The 19,669-nt window shown below is 35.2% G+C and overlaps 2 protein-coding genes across 3 annotated transcripts; one reads left to right on the top strand and one right to left on the bottom strand.

The window, feature by feature from the left end:
* Positions 1-132: 132 nt before the first annotated feature.
* On the bottom strand, positions 133-8,619 carry LOC104734469 (assimilatory sulfite reductase (ferredoxin), chloroplastic). The gene is made up of 9 exons (XM_010492673.3): positions 8,436-8,619; positions 2,882-3,963; positions 1,921-2,697; positions 1,486-1,782; positions 1,190-1,387; positions 968-1,102; positions 756-872; positions 522-680; positions 133-411 (listed from the first exon to the last, which is right to left on the bottom strand). Exons 2-9 carry the CDS (start codon positions 3,065-3,067, stop codon positions 358-360), a joined length of 1,923 nt encoding a protein of 640 aa, XP_010490975.1. The 5' UTR covers positions 3,068-3,963; positions 8,436-8,619; the 3' UTR covers positions 133-357.
* A 4,432-nt stretch (positions 8,620-13,051) lies between these two features.
* LOC104768651 (eukaryotic translation initiation factor 2 subunit alpha) lies at positions 13,052-15,678 on the top strand. Of its 2 annotated transcripts, XM_087506445.1 has the most exons (7): positions 13,125-13,342; positions 13,587-14,037; positions 14,274-14,651; positions 14,745-14,897; positions 14,982-15,066; positions 15,233-15,369; positions 15,473-15,678. In XM_087506445.1, exons 2-7 carry the CDS (start codon positions 13,720-13,722, stop codon positions 15,476-15,478), a joined length of 1,077 nt encoding a protein of 358 aa, XP_087362571.1. In that variant the 5' UTR covers positions 13,125-13,342; positions 13,587-13,719; the 3' UTR covers positions 15,479-15,678. The 2 variants fall into 2 exon arrangements, with proteins under 2 accessions (XP_010490973.2, XP_087362571.1); XM_010492671.3 differs by having other exon boundaries at positions 13,052-14,037.
* The last annotated feature ends 3,991 nt before the right edge of the window (positions 15,679-19,669 follow it).

Raw genomic sequence — 19,669 nt, 5'->3', positions numbered from 1 at the left:
AAAAACAATAAAAACATAACAATGGTGTCTCAATTTCTCCAGATTTTTAATTATTAAGTTTTAAAAAGGTTTTCAGAATAAGATATTTAACAAAAATAAACAGAGACCAAACAAAAAAAGAAAAAGAGCAAGTGGAGAAATCAAATGATATCCAGAGCCAAAAGAAGGCTTATTAATAATACAGTAATACCTTATTTATCCCGATCAAAAAGACCAAGCAATCCACAAAAAAAAGAAGAAGGTACAAAATCAAACTAAAAACAAGTTCTCTCCATCAGAGGTTACCGAAGAGTAACAACAGTTCAGACAGAGGCATCACATAAATTTATAAAACCAAAGGTGATCTCTGTGCTCTTCTTATTGAGAAACTCCTTTATATGTATCTATTAGCTCCTTCAGTTTCTCAAATCCCTGCAATTTTATCATACAAAAAACAAAGCCATTTGTTTATTCTTCGTACTCGAATAATAATATAAAGTTTCAAGTCTCAAGAGTTATGAAAAGTTTTATGTGATCCTTACCATGCGAGTTGTGTATTCTCCGAATGATTCTTTGGTTTGCCTTTCGTGTTTCCAGTGGTAGAACAATGGCTCGAAGACTTTCTCTAAGTCGTGAACCTTGACCTTATCCATGAAGCTTCTAGCTATTGCCATCTGGTTCGGTGTTCCTCCAAGCCAAACCTGCGGAACCCACAACAACTCAGAATATGACTCTGCTAGATTACTACACTGTCTCGCTAATGTTCAAACCATTACCTGATAGCTGTTGGGACCATCCCCAACTAGACCGAGCTCAGCCATGTACGGTCTTGCACAACCGTTAGGACAACCGGTTACTCTTATCACAACAGACTCGTCGTACTCCAGACCAACCTGAACCACGGAACGAGTTTTGCAAATCAAGATCAAATGGCTGTTGATGACACAAGATTAGGTAAGTGTAAGTTATCTGAACACTGTGATCTTACCTTCTCAAACATTGCCCTCACTCGCTTTAGAATGCTGGGAATCCCGCGCTCTGCCTCGGTTATTGCAAGAGGGCACAAAGGAAAAGCTGGACAAGCCATTGCGGTTTGGTTTAATGGGTCGACAAACTCAGGTTGCTGCACAAATAAGCAGTAATTCACTCAGCTTATGTCACAATAGCGCTATTAGATTAGCATAAATTATGATCAAATAATGCTGCTTACCAACAAGCCAGCCTGTGCAAGCACTGTGGTGATGGGACGCTTCCATTCGGTCTTTATATCACACAATACAATATTTTGGTTTGGTGTGATGCGGACATCAATCTTGTATTTTTCAATCACTTCTCTCAGTGTCTTCTTCATAATACCTCCAACACGACCACTGTCTACGTGAAGCCCACAAAACCAAGCACCATCTCCCTACAAAGTTCATGATTGAAAATAAGACATTATTGTTTAAGCCACTAGAGAAAATCTGAGAGTGACATAATTTTCAATAAAATATTAGTAACAAAAACCTGTTCATGCCATCCCAAGTAACTCTTGAATTCCCACTCTGGAAGATCACGGGAAGGCTCAAACTTTTTACCATAATATTGCTCAACTACATCTCTGAACTTCTCAATTCCCCAGGAGCTGATCAAATATTTCATTCTGCTGTATTTACGATCATCTCTTCTCCCGTGTTCTCGCTGTGTGACTACAATGGCTTTCACAGCATACAAGATATCCTCCTTTGGAACATAACCTATTGGTTCTGCCAGGCGGGCAAAAGTAGACTCCATTCTGTGTGTTCTTCCCATACCCCCACCAACCTACAAGATAAGACATGATCATTAACAGTTTATAACCAATAAATAATCCAGAAAAGGAACACTGCGAGAAAAGGCAACTAACAAGCATTAAACTAGATATAAATAATAGCACATGTAGTCTAAAGAATGACAACTTACATAAATATTGAAACCCTGTGGTTCCCCGTTTTCATCTGAAACGACAACAACACCAATGTCATTGGTAAGGAGGTCGACGGAGTTATCCGTAGGCACAGTTACAGCGACCTTAAACTTCCTAGGCAAGAACTGGGTGCCATAGATTGGCTCAGGAGAGTCGACAAAGTTAGTTCCGTGGGAGTTATCATTACGAGCCTTCACAACCTCAGGAGACTCAGCAGTCATGAACTGCTCACCATCAACCCACATATCATAATAGAACCCTGATTGAGGAGAAAGAAGAGCAGCAATGTTGTCAGCTGTCTCCTGTGCAAAGAGATAGTCTTTCTTCACATAAGGCGCAGCGGGAGCAAGAACATTTCTGTTCAGATCACCACATGCACCAAGAGTGCTACCCATGTTTTTAATAATCGAGCTCATCACTGTCTTAAGATTCTGCTTCAGAACACCGTGGAGCTGAAACGTCTGCCTGGTTGTCAAACGAAGAGTACCAATACCAAACTCATCGGCTAAGTCATCCATAGTCAAGTAGAGCTGGTTAGGGACCTTTCCAGATGGATTCTTGGTACGAAGCATGAAGGAGTAAGATCTTCCACCACGTTCTTCTCTGTTGTACTGTTGGTAGCTACCGTGGAATTTGATGAGCTGCACGGCTGACTCGTTGACGTTTGGAGCTTCTGTTAAAAGCTCCTCGTTTAAAGGATACCTTATGAAATTACTCTTCTCCTTGATAATTTCGACTTTGCTCCTCTTGGTCGCAGTCTCAGTCTTCGCAGGCTGAATAAAAACGTAAATCAAACATGAACAACACAGAATCTTTCTCACTATTATAGCTACATCAATCTCTCATATTCCACAAATCATTAACACTAAAAAATGTAATCAGAACCATCTTAAGAACAGAACCAAGGCGATTTTGAAAATTCCTTATGAATACTATAAACGAGATATCGAATCTCACCGTGGAGACGGCTTTGATAGGCGAAGAAGCGGATGGAGGAGAAGAAACGCCGCGGCGTCCATATCTTCCTAAGAAAACGGAATGAGAAGATCTCAGAGCGTCGAGCCTCCCGAGTCTGATCTTCTGATCCGCCGAAAAGACGGTTGCGGCTCCCGCCGGAGCTCGAAACGTCGATGACGACGACATCGTTTGAGAGAGAGAGAGGAGAGAGTGAGTGGCTTTTTGGGTGGGTGAGAGAAATCGAATCAGGGCGTGTGTTAAAAACAAACTAACTCCAGAGAGAGAAGAAAGACAGTGGTCAATGCTAACGTGCGCTCTCACGTGCGGCGGCTCAAGATGAGAATCGCGTGAAACGCACCGCTTTAATTTTCAGATGAATTTAATCCACCGTCGAGGGAGGATCTAACGGTTGATTAAGCACGCGTGTTGTTTATGTTGAAGATGAGAGGCGCGTGGATAAGAATCTAATGATGCGAAATGAAAATCGAACTTTTACTCTGATAATTACGTGAACCGGGATGGCATCTTGGATATATTCAAAGTGAATGGTTTGGATTTGCTAGGCTGCAACTTGGTGCACTAGAGAGAATCTACGTGGCGGACGATCGTTGGTTCAGATATTACGACGAGAGAATAAAACAAAAGGGTAAAAAGGTAAATAGCAGTGAGTCTCTCTCTCACTCACCTACTTGGCCGTTCGTGAGGCTGAAAAGGTGCAAGTGTTTGTGTTGGGCACATGCTAAACATGATTATGTTAGTTTAGTAAACTGGTGCTAACAACTTTGCTCCTACTATAATTATCTTCTGTTTTTAATCTATCATCATACTCTAATCCTTTTTTATCATATTCTAATATTAGATGTAGGCCTGGATATTTCGGTGTTCAGGTCGGATTCAGGTTCGAGTAATTTGGATTCGGGTTTTTTGGATTTACTAATATAGGATCCGAACAGATGTTCATCTAATTTTGGGTCGTGTTCGGGTTATTTGGTTATTGACTTTTAAAAACTTGTAATGTATCCAAAATAAATTCTGTTATGGATCGAATATATCCAAAGTACCCGAAAAAACCTGAAATGTACCTACAAAACCCGAAAAATCTGAAATATAACTGTACAAATAAAAAATTCAACAAGAAACAATGAACTAAACCTTAAACAAATGAAACTGAGCATACCATGAAATCTTAAACAAACGAAACTGAGCATACCATGTCTCGCAAAATAATTCACAAAAATTCGAAAACGGCGATTAAGGCAAACGGTTTTATGAAATCAAATCATATGTGATAGTGTGATATTGTGTATAATTGTTCTTGGGTATAAATAGGTATCTTCAGTTCCTCGGGTTCGGTTCGAGTAATACTCGATACCCGTGGTTATTTGAAAACGAAAACATATTGGTTATTTAGACATAATTGGTTCGGGTCGGATTCAGATATTTCGGGTCGAGTTCGGATCGGTTCCTCGGGTTCCGTTTATTTGTCCAGGCCTAATTAGATGTTCTCCGTTTATAAAAACAATTTATTATCTTATATTTGAAACTAATATTATATATTTAAATTACTTTAGTAAGATTTTTATTTTTGTAACATTATAAAAAGTTTCATTCTTAATAGTAACTTACAATACAAATCAAAAACTTAAACCTGAAAAAGAGTCGAGAGTAAAAACAATACGTTGTTCATTTGATGACTTTGCTTCTCTTTTTGGTTGGCAATGACAATATGCATATTATTTTTTCTCTCACTTTATACTTGCATTCCGCTTTGGTTAAAAATTATCCTATAACTATTGATGATCATGCTCTTTTTAATGCCCACTACTCAGAAAAAATTAATAGTAAAAGAATATGCCTCTTCCTTTTTCCCTTTATTTAATAGGGTTCTTTGGCATAGTTTTAACAATATAAGTAATAGATAAATCAATACAATAAAACTTCAATGTGTTGCTCTCCTTGCTTGACACATCAGATTTTGTATTGAAGGAGAAAATGACACATCAATTAAAATGGCTAGCCTATCAAATTAAAACAATTAATACATGTCAGCTTTTTTTTTCTTATGTGGACAAAGCAAATTGAAAACGATAGCGTTTAATCTATTGCTCGATTTCTTTTCTTCATCGCCGTGATACAATTTTCTTCTTCGGCGCCTTTTAACCTTCGACCGACTGTGCTATTTATACCATGGCTGGGAGCATCACCACCGTCGGATTCAAAGCTATTCTCGTCGGAGCTACTAAAACTGTGTCGCATCGAGATTCTCGTCTCAACGTCGATTGTCGTAGAGCTTCTCCAAATCAAAGACATAGGTATTTGTTAAAAATCGCCCTTAACTTACACTACGATTTACTTTACTGATTCCTATTACTTGCATATATATTCTTGCTAATTTGATTTCTACTTTTTATTTTTGGGATTGAAGATTTATGTGCTGTATATTTCTCCTCTCCGATTCTGGGTAAGTGAATCTTCCATCCTTTCTTTCCAGATTCAGATCGAGTAATTGATCAATCTAAAATTTTGAACTTAATTCATCTGGTTTTTTTGTAACTTTGTGAAGTTTTAGTTCCTTTGCAGAGTTACAGCTTGATCATTTTGGTGGACTATTATCATACATGTTTATGATTAAAGTTGAAAGTCTGTATGAGAGTTATCTTGTGTGGTAAAAAGCTGTGTAACATTTGAACATGTAGAGATGATAAGGTAATGTGTAGAGAACATAATTTTGGTTGTGGTGGATTTCTTCTTCTTGATCCACCAGAATCTATTCATCAGATCCGACGATGTACGGTTACGACCATAACACATGTATATAACTATAAGCGTGTGTGATGATGTAATAAGGTAACAAGTTTCAGATATATAAAAGAGTTTCTATTTTACTTTTTGTTTCTCGAAGAGACGACGTCTCTTACTCTGTTTTGTTCTTTCTCTTCTCAATATTCTAACACTCCTATTTTGTATCAATGCCTTTTCCATAGCAGAATTATCCAGGCAAGATTCGCGATGCATCCTTCTTTAATGTCTTGTCAAGGTTAAATTTCTACATCTCTTATATTTCCAGATGAATTGCTTCTTCTTTAGTTACTCTGCTTGCTTCTTCATTCTTCAACCTCGTGGATTTTTCCAGATTCATTGCATTGATATTGGACCTGATTACTCTCTCCCATGGGCCATGGCAGAAGGAAAGACAATTTACTGACACTATAAGGCAAATTTTTTAATGACAAATTCCACTTTTATCGCTTACAGGTTGTTTCATGAGTCAATCACATCTTCTACAATTGAACTGCTTTTATGATAGGAGATGGAAAGCACTTGACAAATGTCAATTGTATGGATCATGATACATATGTTTACTTTTCTTCTTGGATTCTATATGTATCAGCTATGATCAATTCCTCTCAAAATCATCTTGTTAAGAGAACAATTTTTGATAAGCGATAAGATAAATGAAGAAAATAGAAAATATTGTACGTAGCTAATGTTTTGTAACTATGATATTAACTTGCCGATTTCTCTACATACGTGTGAGTTTAAGATCTTCTACTTTAAGTTAGTAGCATGTGCTTCTATTCATCAATATGCTGACCCTAGCTGCGAGGATTTAATTTTTTATTTCTTTGATTAGTTCAACACTTCAACTAAACATGTACTTATCTAAATACAGTTGAAGATCTTCTCTCTCACTTGTGGTGCACAGGTTTTATTTAAGAATGTGGACGGACTGTGACATAGTTTTGCTTTCAGTAGAAATCAAGGATTTTAAGAAATGTGTTTAAATGGACACAGGTCCATATAAAACCAACAAAAAAAATGAAAAGAGGCTTATTACGGTCACAAATTTTCAAAGGCAATATTGATTATTTTGAACATGTGTTGACGAGTTTACAACTAATCAAAACTATATGTAGATAATTAAATTTAAAACTACAAAAAAAACACCTCAAAATTAAACTAGACCAATATATCTCCCACAACAAGCTATACGAAAAAAACATCCCAAAACACATAGAATACATTAGTTAATTGTAAAATTATCGACTCAAATGTAAACGCTTATAATAACAAATATTACGGAATTACAAATCATTGTAGGTTTGTCTTTATTTTATTGTTTCATTGCATTTCTATATCTTATCATTTTCAAAACCATAATTTTCATAGTTAATCTAATTTCAAAAAATAAAAAATTATATTTTTAACATCAAATATATTTAAAAATAAATAAAAAAATATCCCGCGGCATCGCGTGAATCTAACTTAGTTATATTATAAATATGATAAAATCTAAAAATAATAGATAATTATTTAAAATTACATTAACACTGATGGTAACGACAAACATCGAACTAATACGGATCATAATATCAACACTTTGGAACTAACTTTGTTTTGTTATGAAATGATATCATCAATAGGATATTTAATTCAATCGTGAAAAAATATTCAAAACGACTTTATCATATAAAGAGGTAGTTACTCAAATTCAAATTCTATAAGGATTAGGATCAAATAGACTCTCTAAAAAAGAAGCTATTTTGACATAATACGACACCAAATTACAAGACGTATGACTCAACTCTAAAAACACGACTTGGGTTTATAGATTTATTCGCTGGAATTAATAATTTAATAAATAAAATACTACTTAACTATTTCTATTGATTTTTTGGTAGATTTTAAAAAACCAATTATTTTTGCCCAAATAAATGTGATTTGCAGAAAATAACATTTTTAAATTTAAAAAAATTAAGTAACGACGATAGCTCCAACAACAATGGTACCTCTAGTGAGTGGCAAATAGTTTTGGACCCTGACAACAACTAGAAATTATACTAAAAGCACAAGCATGAAGTTAAAAACTACGTGAAAGTTGAAGCATTTCAGGTAACTATGACACAGTGCCGGCGTTTACCCAATGCAAAAAGTGCATTTGCACTATGTTCAATCTAAATTCAATTTTTTCTTTTATTTTTACCCTAACTTTTATATAATCTGAACTGAACTAATAAAATTATCTATACTTAAACCTAAATTTAAACATATTATTGCCTTTTTTTTTTCTACAACCAATCGTTGATTTTCCAGTTTTCCTCAAAATTTTGTAAGTAAGTCGAATATTTAGTAGATAAAAATTTTTATTTTTTTCCTAAAATATTGAATATTCAGTGACTATTGTACCGAATGTAGTTGATGTTTAAGCCGGCACTGCTATGACTCATTGTTTTGCAACATACTAATGTTTACATTGTCGTCATTTTGGTAAAGATAAATATGTAGTGCAGAGGAATAACTATAAACCATATACTTTTGTAGTGCCTCTAGCTCTATTGACGATCTCACCCCTTTTTAGAGTGTTCCTTTAGTAACTTTGATTTCATATATGGGAGGAGTAAAGATTTTGGCACAGATCTATTCCTATCGATGATGTATTATATATGGAAAGTAAAAAAACAAAATCTTCGAAAATACCTATGACTCTTTACAATATATATTGGAGAAGTGAAGGAGAAGACGTTTGGAGGAAAGTCAATAATAGAAAACTTACTTCTCGAGGTATTAGTAGCAGCTGGCGAAATTGCAATCCCAATTCCACAAAAGTCTCTTCTTTGCTTTTTACATGGTTCTTGGTATTCTAAAGAAAAAAAATGTGGACATAGTTGGATTTATCGGTGGAAGAATTCTGCGCATTAGACTGAAAGGTTCGCCTAGAAACCTCTTTTCCACTACACACTGAGCAATTTTAGTATTCGATATATTATTTACGAGGATAGTATCCGTTCAGATGTGAAAAATACAAATTTTGTTTTTCTATCTTAGTTTGGCGGTATTTGTTAGCTTTATTCAGAAAAAAAAAAATCGTTTTTGGTACTTAATTTAATACAAATAAACTCTAAAAATTCTTAATTTTAAACTTCAGCTGCTGACAAGAAAATAACAAGTCAAGCAAGTATTATCACGTACTCGTGGTCTCGACGTCTCGTGAAGTTGTGGTGCAGTCACGTGCACTGTACTTGTCCCACTTGCGTTAACACTGTCTGATGAAGTTCCAGTTGCTGCTAAGAAAAAATTACTATTTCTTGTGGTGTGGGCACGTGTCATCCCACTTGCGTTAACCTGTCGACAACGCTATTCACACCTGTTCACCAAAGTATTACTATTTTTTTTCTTTTTCAAAACGAATACTACTTTTTGAAAAACAAAAATAAAAAAAGACGCGTAATACGTGTTATTTCACTTTTTCCTAGAAGAGTTTTAAAACCAGAGTATCTAAAGTTTTTAAATCTAGATTTGGGTGTTTGAACTTTGAATCCTAGTTCAAAAACTTTTGATAGTGCATTTGATTAAACATTTGAAGTGATTTATAGAAAAATAATAAATGATATTATTTGATTATGCATTTTAATAACTTTATGAAGTTTATATTTATTAAATTAATAATTTTGCAAAAAACCATTTACATTTACTTTAAAAGATTTTAGAAGATTTTCTTTATTGAAAATACAGAGTGGAATTTGAAAATAGTTTTTTTTTTTAAATCTAAAGTTGAATACGTCTACAGTATTTCGTAACAAACGATTGAGTGCACTTTTTCACCCAAAAAAACAATTGAGTGCGCACCTCTTCGTAGAGATGATAGATAAAGTCGCTGAAAGTTGAACCGGTTCAACTTCAAAACACTTCCTCACCTTCTCTTAGTACACGTAAGACAGGGGTTCCACATATATAAGGCATCTCTCTACCTCTCCGCTGGGAACATCATCGTCTGTCCCACCATATGCAATTGTAGACCACCTTATATTATATCCAAAACTGATATGATTTGTTCGAACTATATAAAAGCAAGATCTTGGAAGATAAGGGAGACGAATTACACCAGATTCAAGGAAGCTATATTTCATGGAGGCTTCTTAAGTGTTTTGGTTATATATGTATTACAGACGTAATTAAGTGACTGACTCAAAGGCCTTAAGCATTAGCTACGATTTATGATTCGTAATTTACATAAAGATATGTATAAGTGAGTGATTCAAAGCCCTTAAGCATTAGCTATTGAAAAACTGACATCTCAAAATGTACCGAAGAGTCTTACCATGTCAATAGGTTTCACCACCAATATCCTCGTCCTCGCTATACAATTGTTCTCTTTTTTCCATTGGTTTCTTATCCCTACGCAAATGCTACTATTAATTAGCAAGATAAACTTATAGATTAAAATATTGTTTCTCAATCAATCATGTAAACTAGATGGGAATGTATACAAACAATATATATAATCCCCACGTACGTAGATAATATTTTACGCAAATTTGAATTAGTTGCTACATTCATTTTGCTAACCTCAATTGTAAAAATTGTCGAAGACCGAATTTGCAGTTGATAAAAATTTATTTATCAATTGTAGTTCCATAACAGTATGATAAAACTCTTAGGGAGTTTTTTATTCGCAAAAATACTTTTAACATCAGCGATTGTTCTAGCTAAAGAATTTTAATACAAAAAGCTTTTAATCCCTTTTTTAATAAAAGGAAAGTACACAATATAGTTTTTGTGGATTTTATATTTTTAATAAATGGTAACAATAGGTTATATATAGATTAATCTATATATTAATATTAATGGTTACACATAATTATAATAGTAACAAATAAAATTATGGATATTCTAAACTGTATTTTTGGAAGATTTTAGTCCTAGATCACGTTGTTTCCAAAGATATTTAAACACAATATTACAAATTTATGTACCACAGATTTTATCGATAGACCACAACGTTAACCAAAGATAGATTACGAATTGATAGATTGATTGGTTACAAGTTAAATTGTGGGTTCCAAGATAGAACACGAAATAAAATTTAACCAGTGTTAAAGCACGTTACTTATCTAGAATCATTAACAATATAAAACTTACAAAATAGATGTTTTTTTTCAAGCCTTCATATTTAGCATATGATCTTATTGCATAATGTTTTATCCAAAAAATAAATTTTAAAAACAATAACATAAATTATATTTTATATAAAAAATATAATATAAATAAAATGAATTTCAATCCGTGCTCTAACACGGATCTTAATCTAGTACAGTATGATAGTGCCATTTTATTTCTAAAATACATCAACTGGTAAGGTAATTTACTGCTTAGCTTAACCAATGTTTATGTTGGTTAATCGATCAAGTAGACTTTTATCTCGATTAGGTTAGTTTAATTTAATCAAGGGCTAGCATGTAAATGCGTTCTCGTGTTTTTTCGGTTCGGATTACTTTGGATCGGTTAGTATGGTTTAAGAATATTTGTATAAAGCTATAAAGACAGGGTAACACTGTAACAGGTCACTTCCGTCCGAGCCTTTTTAAGTTACAACTTTCTCTTTTGTTGTTCCTTATTTTATTTTAATGATTTCACTTGTTTAAGTGACATTTAAATTTGTTGTTAGTATCGTTCACCTAATTTAGTTTTCTTGGCGTCAACACAATTATCGTTATACTCTTCAAAACCAAAAAGTAAAATAAATCAAACGGCGTCAAATACAAAAGGACATTTACTCTTTTCCATATCGTAAAAGCCACACGACACAAGACCAGACCGTATTAGTAAATAACACACTATGTAAACTAATAGTCAACGATACAAACACCAGAAAACTGTATAAATCCGAACTAAACTAATTATGCGATTTATAAGTTGGTGGCACCGTTTGAAATTTTCAATATAAAACAATGTAGTCCATATTTAATTTCAAACTTTGATTATTTCATATTTGGACCAACACAACATCGCAATTCTATATCCACATTTGATGGTTCAAAGACCACTTACCCGTATTCGGTTTCTGTGGGATGGTTTAAGATAATATATACTATTATTACTTGTGGACCAAAATAAAAGTACTACTGCTTGTGGAGTTGTGGTGCACTGGTGCTGTCACGTGTTGTCCCCACTTGCGTTAAGTTGTGTAATAAAAACGAAGTAGTATTTCTTGTGGTGCGGTCACGATTCACGTGTAGTCCCACTTGCGTTAACCTGTCGACCGCACGATTTACCACTAAATATTCGTTACTCAAAAATTTAAACTATTGTATAAAGAATCCAACACGTGACTGTACTACTAGTTTTTTTTTAATAGAAAGATGAAAAGAAGAGAATACTACTTTATGAATAAACGAATGGAAAATACAGCTGTGTAAAGTAAGAATCAACAGTTGCTCCTTCTCTGACTAGAGAGTTAAGTAAGAACCAATCTAATTCGATTCGAAAATAAGTTTATCTAAGTTTTTTTTTTCTTTAACTTGGATTCCAATATTTACATTTCACAAAGAAAGAAATATGAAGTAGATTACGCTTATTGAAAAAAAAGTAAGTGTGTTTACCGTTTAGGATTAAAAAAAAAGAAGTGTTTTTTGTTGAAGGGACATTCCTTTTCCCACACAAATCCGCGGGTAAAAGTAAAAACTAAAAAAAGTGGAAATTTCTGATAAACACAAAAACGCTTTATAGAATAATTTTTCTATAAGCGGCAGACAAGCTCTCATGTCATGCAAACACTATAATCAGTTCATATCAAAGTATTTGATATGTTGCCTAATTGGCTGATACAATGCTTGTAATACTCTATTCATCAATAAAGAAAAGTGTTAAAAAAAAAAGAATAATATTTCTACAATTTTAAATCGACTTTGGATATTTTCTGATATAAAGTATCTCGTGTATAAAGTATCAAGTTTTTTTATAAAAATATATAGAGTATGTATTAATCTTATAAACGGATTGCATATCTAATAGATTAAAATTAAAATGTTACTAATTAATTTTTGAAATCAATTTTTTAGAAATCAAATATGTAGAGAACTAATTGCATTTGGAAATAAACAATTGCAAAAAATTTAATGGTTACAAAATTGGTAAATGAAATAGACAAGGGTGCCATTTTGATTTTGAGCATTAATAATAGGAAAGTTGATATACGGTACCAATTAACCCGGATCATTCAACAATAATTGAATCATTTAATTCGATTATAAAACCAAACTTCCTAATTGGAGTAGTAATATAACAAGTGATTTACTTGAATAACTTCGTAATTTTAAAAAATCAAGAGAAAATAAAAAATGGAAAATCAAATTTAATGATTGGAATATACTTAAGGAATATGCTAATATTGAGACGTTATCGGGAATGATTTCGACACGGTATTGCACCTCTTTATCAGGAAAGTTGTTGGCCTTATCTCTCACCTCTTTCTCTATATAAGACTAAACAATACAACCATAGCCCCCTCTTCTGACATATCTAATCTTCTTCTACTCTCTCCTTTTCAATTCATACGTAGCAATATTAGATCCCTTCGGTTTCAATCTCCGATGGATAACCGTGGCCAATCTCCTCCACCGGTGGTGACCAATCGTATTGACGGATTAGGCTTCCTCATCTACTTCGCAACAAATCCGAAGAGTAATTTATTAATACGTTATATGTTTTTGTTACATATGTGATTATTTGTTCCTCGTAATTCTTGTAACCATTCTTCGGATGCTTATTTCAAAATCATCACCCATACTTGCAATTCTTTTTACAAATCCAAGAAATTGTTTCAAGATCATACTTCTTTTTCTGTATACAAAATCTCGCATCAAGCTGTCATCTCAATTGTTTTTTAGATCCAAAATCTCTGATCAATCTTTTTTATCTCAAAAAGCCCATATAGCCCGGGCCGAAGCCCATATGGAGAAACTACTAACGTGGAACCATTCTTGTTCCCCCCGCCCCCTTTCCTTCTAAACCCTAAGATCGATCTCACTGCCTTACTCCTGATTTGTTTCTCCTGAACAATGGCGGATCTCTACCGCATGTATGGAGAGGAAGCCCCAACTGTTGGTATGGTCGTGATGATTCAAGTCCGTATTGTGAGCCCTATGAGTTTAGTGTCTCTTCCTGAGTATGGCAATCTCGTGGGATACATTGAAGAGCCCGGATCTGTTGTAGGCCGGATTGAGCCAGCTCTTATACTAAGTACTGCTCCCCACCTCCTACTCAGCAGGAACCTAACGTTTGAACAAAGACATTCTTGTGAAGAGAGGTTTATTAAGGCGAAACATGTTCAAACTATCATGCGATATGTGGCTAGGTCGACCTCGCTTACTCTGCGGGTAAGTTTACTTTTTTTTGTTTTGGTAGATTTCGGTTTTTTAAACTCGGTTTTTTAAACCCAAAAACTATATGGTTACTCTGCGGGTAAGTTTACTTTTTTTTTGTTTTGGTAGATTTCGTATTTAGTCCACTGATTCTTTTAGATTTTAGATTTCGTATTTAGTTCTCTATCTTGGTTCACTGACGGTAGATTTCGGTTTTTTAAACCCATTACTTTTAATTTAATTTTTCACAGGAGTTGCATGCTCTTCTTGGTTGGCCATCTTACGAAGATGTCATCAACCTGGATTCCAATTTCTGGAGGTTTCCAGAATACCTCCATCCTCCTTTTAAAGCTTGTATGCTTTTGAGTGTCTCATGTCATCCTCTCCGCCGCAACCCTAGGATTCTGTGTCCCTCAATGGTAATCCAAAACCTTTTTACCTGTTGGGCTTATGCCTTAATTAGGCAATTTGAAGGTCTTTTGAAGCTCAATGGTATAATGGAGATGGACGAGTATCTGTATGTCAATGATCTTATTGAACTTACAACAACTAAGTCACCTAAAGGTGACATACGTAGTCTATCTGAAGCCAGGGGTGCTCTTGTAGATTGCGGTATCAGATCTACAGATGTGAGTAATTTGTATAATTTCTTTCTATTGAGTTGCCACTAACTTTCTAGATGTGAATGTGAATGATACTAACTTTCTACTTGTGAATGCTAGGGGAACACTTACAAATTATCTTCAATGAAAGTTCTCTCCAGTCATAATTATAGTAGTGAAGATTGGGACGCTATGCTAGAAGAACTTGCTATGAATGGGAGTCCGATTGCAGTCACAGCTATCTGGTTCGATAGCTACACTTCCAAAGAAGATGTAAGTGTCTCTGCTGATTTTTCTTTTTGATTTTGTTGGATGGATTATCAGAACTTATTTACGTTTTTTGGTGCGGTTTTGTAGATAGTCTTTACCCCACTCATTGAGGAACTGGATGCATATTTTAAGAAACCTCGGCAGGGGAGGTGTCACACCATGCTTTTGACAGGTATATTCTATCTTATACTGTGTAATCTCTTTAAATTATAAATGATAGAGGAGTTTTATTTCATCGTTGATGGCCCAGGTCTATCTTTGAAAAAATAATATTAAATTTTGGATGCAGAAAAGGAATTAAATTTTATAAACGTACCACATCTTGCTCTTGTTAACAGGTGTTGGTGAAAATGACGGGGATGGAACCCCTTTCTATGAGATGCAAGACAGTGGCGGTGATGTTCAGAATGGTGACAGGGGGTTTCTACGTTTTTCCCGTTTTTATTCTCCGGTCATTGAGTGTGTTAAGATGACGGTATGTGTTTTCTTTTATTATGACATTTTTCCTATTCGACATTTGTATTATTTTTCTACGATATACTTACTTACTTTTTTTTTTTTTTGTTATTTTTACGCAGCTATGATCTTATCTCCTGTCTTGTTTCGGGTTTATTTAGCCATAACTAGTATGTCAAGTTTTTCCAGAGTGTTTTTGGCTATTTCTTTGATTGGTATTTTAGTTTCTTGAAATATCTATTTGTAATGAATATTCTAAGTATGAAGACGTTTGTAGAGACACTCAACAACGATCGCAAAGTAGTGAAGAAATTAAACGTGTTATAAACTGACTACCTCAAATCAAATATCCAAACTAAAAAAGTATATAGTAAAATAACTGTTGTCAAATTAAATATCGAAACAGAATCTTTGTTTGTGTGTCAACTGTTAAGTTTCTTGCACACATTGTTATGATAAGAGAGAAAGTAGGAACCACCACCATCCCATGTGAGTCCTGCATTAGTTGACCTTTTTCTCTTTTTGTTTGTCCCGAGATTTAATCCCTCCGTTGATTTAAAACATTCAGGTTCCTGAAAAAGGTAGCGCCCTAAGAATGGACGAAGACTTTAGACTAGAAAGCTCGCTTTACCGAATGTATTAAGTTTTCATTCTTGGTGTCTAAGCAAATAAATGTGTGAAACTCTCACTCGAAATTCTGTGTTGTTTAATTTCAGACATGAAGGCCATATAAACCATGGCTAACTTACCGGTAAGTTAGCCATGGTTTATATGGCCTCTTTTTTTGTCATGTCTGAAATTAAACAACACAGAATTTCGAGTTGTTATCCAACTACAAAATTTCACCTGGTTATCCAACTACAAAATTTCAATCAGTCTAAGTAACAATCTAAACTTTCAAGTTGTTAAGACATCACATAACCAAATCCAGCTATATTTATGAACAACATCCATCTTAAAAGAAAGATAAATAAATCCCTAAAATGACGAAAATCAAGAATCTCCAGTCGTTCCATAATATCTGAAAGCCTTCCAGGTGTACCAATCAAGAGATTGCATCCTTCTTCTTCAATAATTTTCACGTCAGCTTTCACCTCTCGGCCTCCAACAAGTAACACAGAGTTCACATTTGCCAAATGGCTGTGCCACATTATATAGCTCTTTTGTTGGCGATATAATCACCACAAACCTGTAATCCAATTTCAATAAGCATCAAAACTATAAACCCCATAAACCTCACAATCGAAAAAAATTCAAAGATTGAACTTGTACCTAATTGTCTAATTGTCAAGAGAGGGTCAAAACAGTTCCAGCGAGTTCACAAGCTTCAAGGTAGCGCCATTGTGAGAAATCAAACTTTTCCACATCAACCTGTTGTTGTCATTGTCACTAATGAGGAACTAGAAGGGGAGAATGACACGCCACTGCACTTACGGTCTGAGAAGAGTGAAGGACAAACTTGGATGGTGGTTTTAGAATTGCAGAGTGGAATAGCTAGATACTGCAGGTTCCTAGAGCTTGTTGTTTCAGAGTCTGATCCGTCCACAAGGAACCAGTTGGCGTTTAAAATACAAGTTGAAGATAGAGGATGGAAGCAATTGGAGTTTACTCTTGAAGAGTTTGATGTGATATTCTCGAGCAAGAAGGACATCGTAGTTGCAGCAAATACTGGCCATAAGACGAAAAATGCAGAGGTGGAAGCAAACGAGGCAATAACCACCTTCCCGACATACCACCTTGAGGACAAGTTGGTTCTTCATGGCGGGAGTATTGTTAGGACTCGAATTAGATTTATGGGCCTTTCCTGGGCCTCGTCTAGGGTCAATGTTTAAGTCTAATTACTTTTACAAGTCTTAGTATTTAAGTGGCTTTAGTTTCTTTGTAAATGATCATCGAAAAAAATCAACAACAAACAATTTCTTCTTCTCTCTTGTTCTTCTCCTTTCTCCTTCCAGTTCTTCTGATTTCTCATCTCTTTCTTCTGCTTCTTATCTTATTTCTGTTACTTCTTGATAGTACCAATTCTGGTTCTATCAATTGGTGCTTTACATTGAGAGCTTTTACGAACTCAAGGTTACTTGGAAAAATTAATTTCACTTATGAGCGTTACGTTCTTATGCAACAAATGCTCGATCGTGTGGATCAGTTGGTGTCAACAATCAAGCGCTCAGACATCCAAAGCACAAAATCTGAACACAAGAACACAGAAAACTCTCTCGAGAATTTCGTCGAACAGGTGGTGTGCGTTTCGACTGGTAAGTTTTCTTATGATTCTGGGGTTTCCAAGTTTCGGCGTGTAAGGGTTCCTGTCAAACGGAGTTACCACAAGGTTCGAAAAAAAATAATGAAGAAGGATCATCGTTCTCGATCATTAAACCTAGCTTTCCGAGTTTGTTCTCCAAGAAATCAATTGTATCTTGGAGATGATAGGTTCAGCTCGATGGCAGAACTTATGGCAAAGGAAAAGCAACAAAGAGGAACTCGACGAGCTCTTTTCAAGCATCGATTCCACGAGTTTCAGAAAAGAAGGTCAAGGGAAAGATATCGAGCTGTGGTAGCCTCATTCAGATCGAAGCATTACTCTTGGGTGGCTGCTAAGAAAAAGGAGAAAAACAGCTGTCATACGTTCTCGTTTCCTCTGTGGAATCAATTGACTCTGAATGATGATGGTGTGATATCTCACACAGATTCTATAGTCACAGTTGGCAAAGAATCCTCGGAGTCTCCTCTGGCCAAGGAAGTGTGTGAGTTGAGTGGTTTTATAGCTAAACATGTTTCGGGAAACTGTTTAGAAGAGTGTTACAAGGGAGATAACATTCTGATGGTTACACAAAAGGCTAGTGAATTGAGTTTACTGAAAGGTGCAGGAATGTTTTTCACTACAGCGAAGGGAATAAGTGATGGGATTGTTGATGTGAGGAAGATTCATTGTACAAATGAGAAACCGATCACAGGTTTGTCTATGATCAATAGAGTGCTCGGGAATGAAATTAGGCTGAAATCTTCTGTTCCTAGCCAAGTTTGGGATCCTGGAGAGTTGCTTACTAAACAAATTAACCTAGATTGGTTAGTGGAATTTTATGGTTGTGATAAAATTGTAGATGATGCTAAGTATCTAGCCTTTGGAGTTGGTTTCGGCAACAAACAGCTCATTGATTCTAAAAGAGCTAATCGTATATGGGAAAGTGGTGGTTTAGAGTTTAGTCAATCTTTGTGGCATTGGCTAGAGAAGGAGGTGTGTCAAATATCTGTGAACTATAAGCTGTTGGCAATTAACAAGGATAACAAGCTGCATGTTGTTGGTCATAAGAAGAGGAGCACAACAATATTGATCAAAATGTCAAATGCTGGCGTGATAACTTCATCAGAAATGGTGCTTCTTATCCCGAGTAAAGATGCTTATGAAGAGCAACGCTCCGCTTCTCCATCATTTATTGCACGTGAGTGGGAGCATGGTGGGATTTATATGAATCATAAGTTGCAGATATCAAAGGTAAGGACAGAAGATGGGTTAGCGACACAGTAAGGAAGAAACTAAGAACAGACAAAGAGGGTGTTAAGAATGTTAAGAACCGTCTTTCAAGAGTTGATTGTGCCAAACTGCTGCACAATTTCTTCTATGAGTGCAAGATAGAATCAAGGATAAGATTTCAAGATTTCAAGATTAAAAATGTATGGCTGTGAATGGAAAGAGAAGAGGACGCTGCTCATATATCAAGGTTTAGAGGTGCATAATATTTCAAGATTTAGAGAGTTTTCGAAGTGGATTTCATCTAATTTGCAGGTTTGGAGAAAAACACTTGGTGAGGAGTTTCTAGTGACAGGCCAGAAGATGCAGCCAAGTCATTACATGTTCCCAAATGGACCCGAGGGAAAGAGACAAAACCTAGCAATGCTGCTCCAGAACACACACCGTTTGTCCCTTCATCTTGAGGACAAGATAGAGTTCAGGGGCGAGTAGTAGGTGTGTATAGTTGGTCTTTGATAGGGGAAAAGAGAATAACATTACAGATGTTATGACTATAGTGCTTTCGGAGTTAAAGAAAAGTTTCCTGCAGGGTGCAGAATATATAGGTGCTCAAATGCAGTTTAAGGAGAGGTGTATGACTGTGACCTGTGTTGAAGTGGGAGTGTGCAAGTTTGACTTTGGAAAAGGAAAAGTGCAGGCTTGCCGTTTAATATACAGGTTGATGCTTGCTCCCTATAATGATTTTAAATCATGCTGGTAAATACGGTGAATCTACATTTCAGCTCTGGACTTGATAATCACGTTTGGGAACCTGGTGGAGTAGCTGTTGATCTAGAGAAGTTGAAATCGT

The sequence above is a fragment of the Camelina sativa genome, chromosome 20, assembly GCF_030686135.1.
Source record: "Camelina sativa cultivar CO46 ecotype springtype chromosome 20, ASM3068613v1".
NCBI classification, from domain to species: domain Eukaryota; kingdom Viridiplantae; phylum Streptophyta; class Magnoliopsida; order Brassicales; family Brassicaceae; genus Camelina; species Camelina sativa.
Note: the sequence above shows the minus strand (reverse complement) of the source record. Positions and strands in the feature narration are given on the sequence as shown.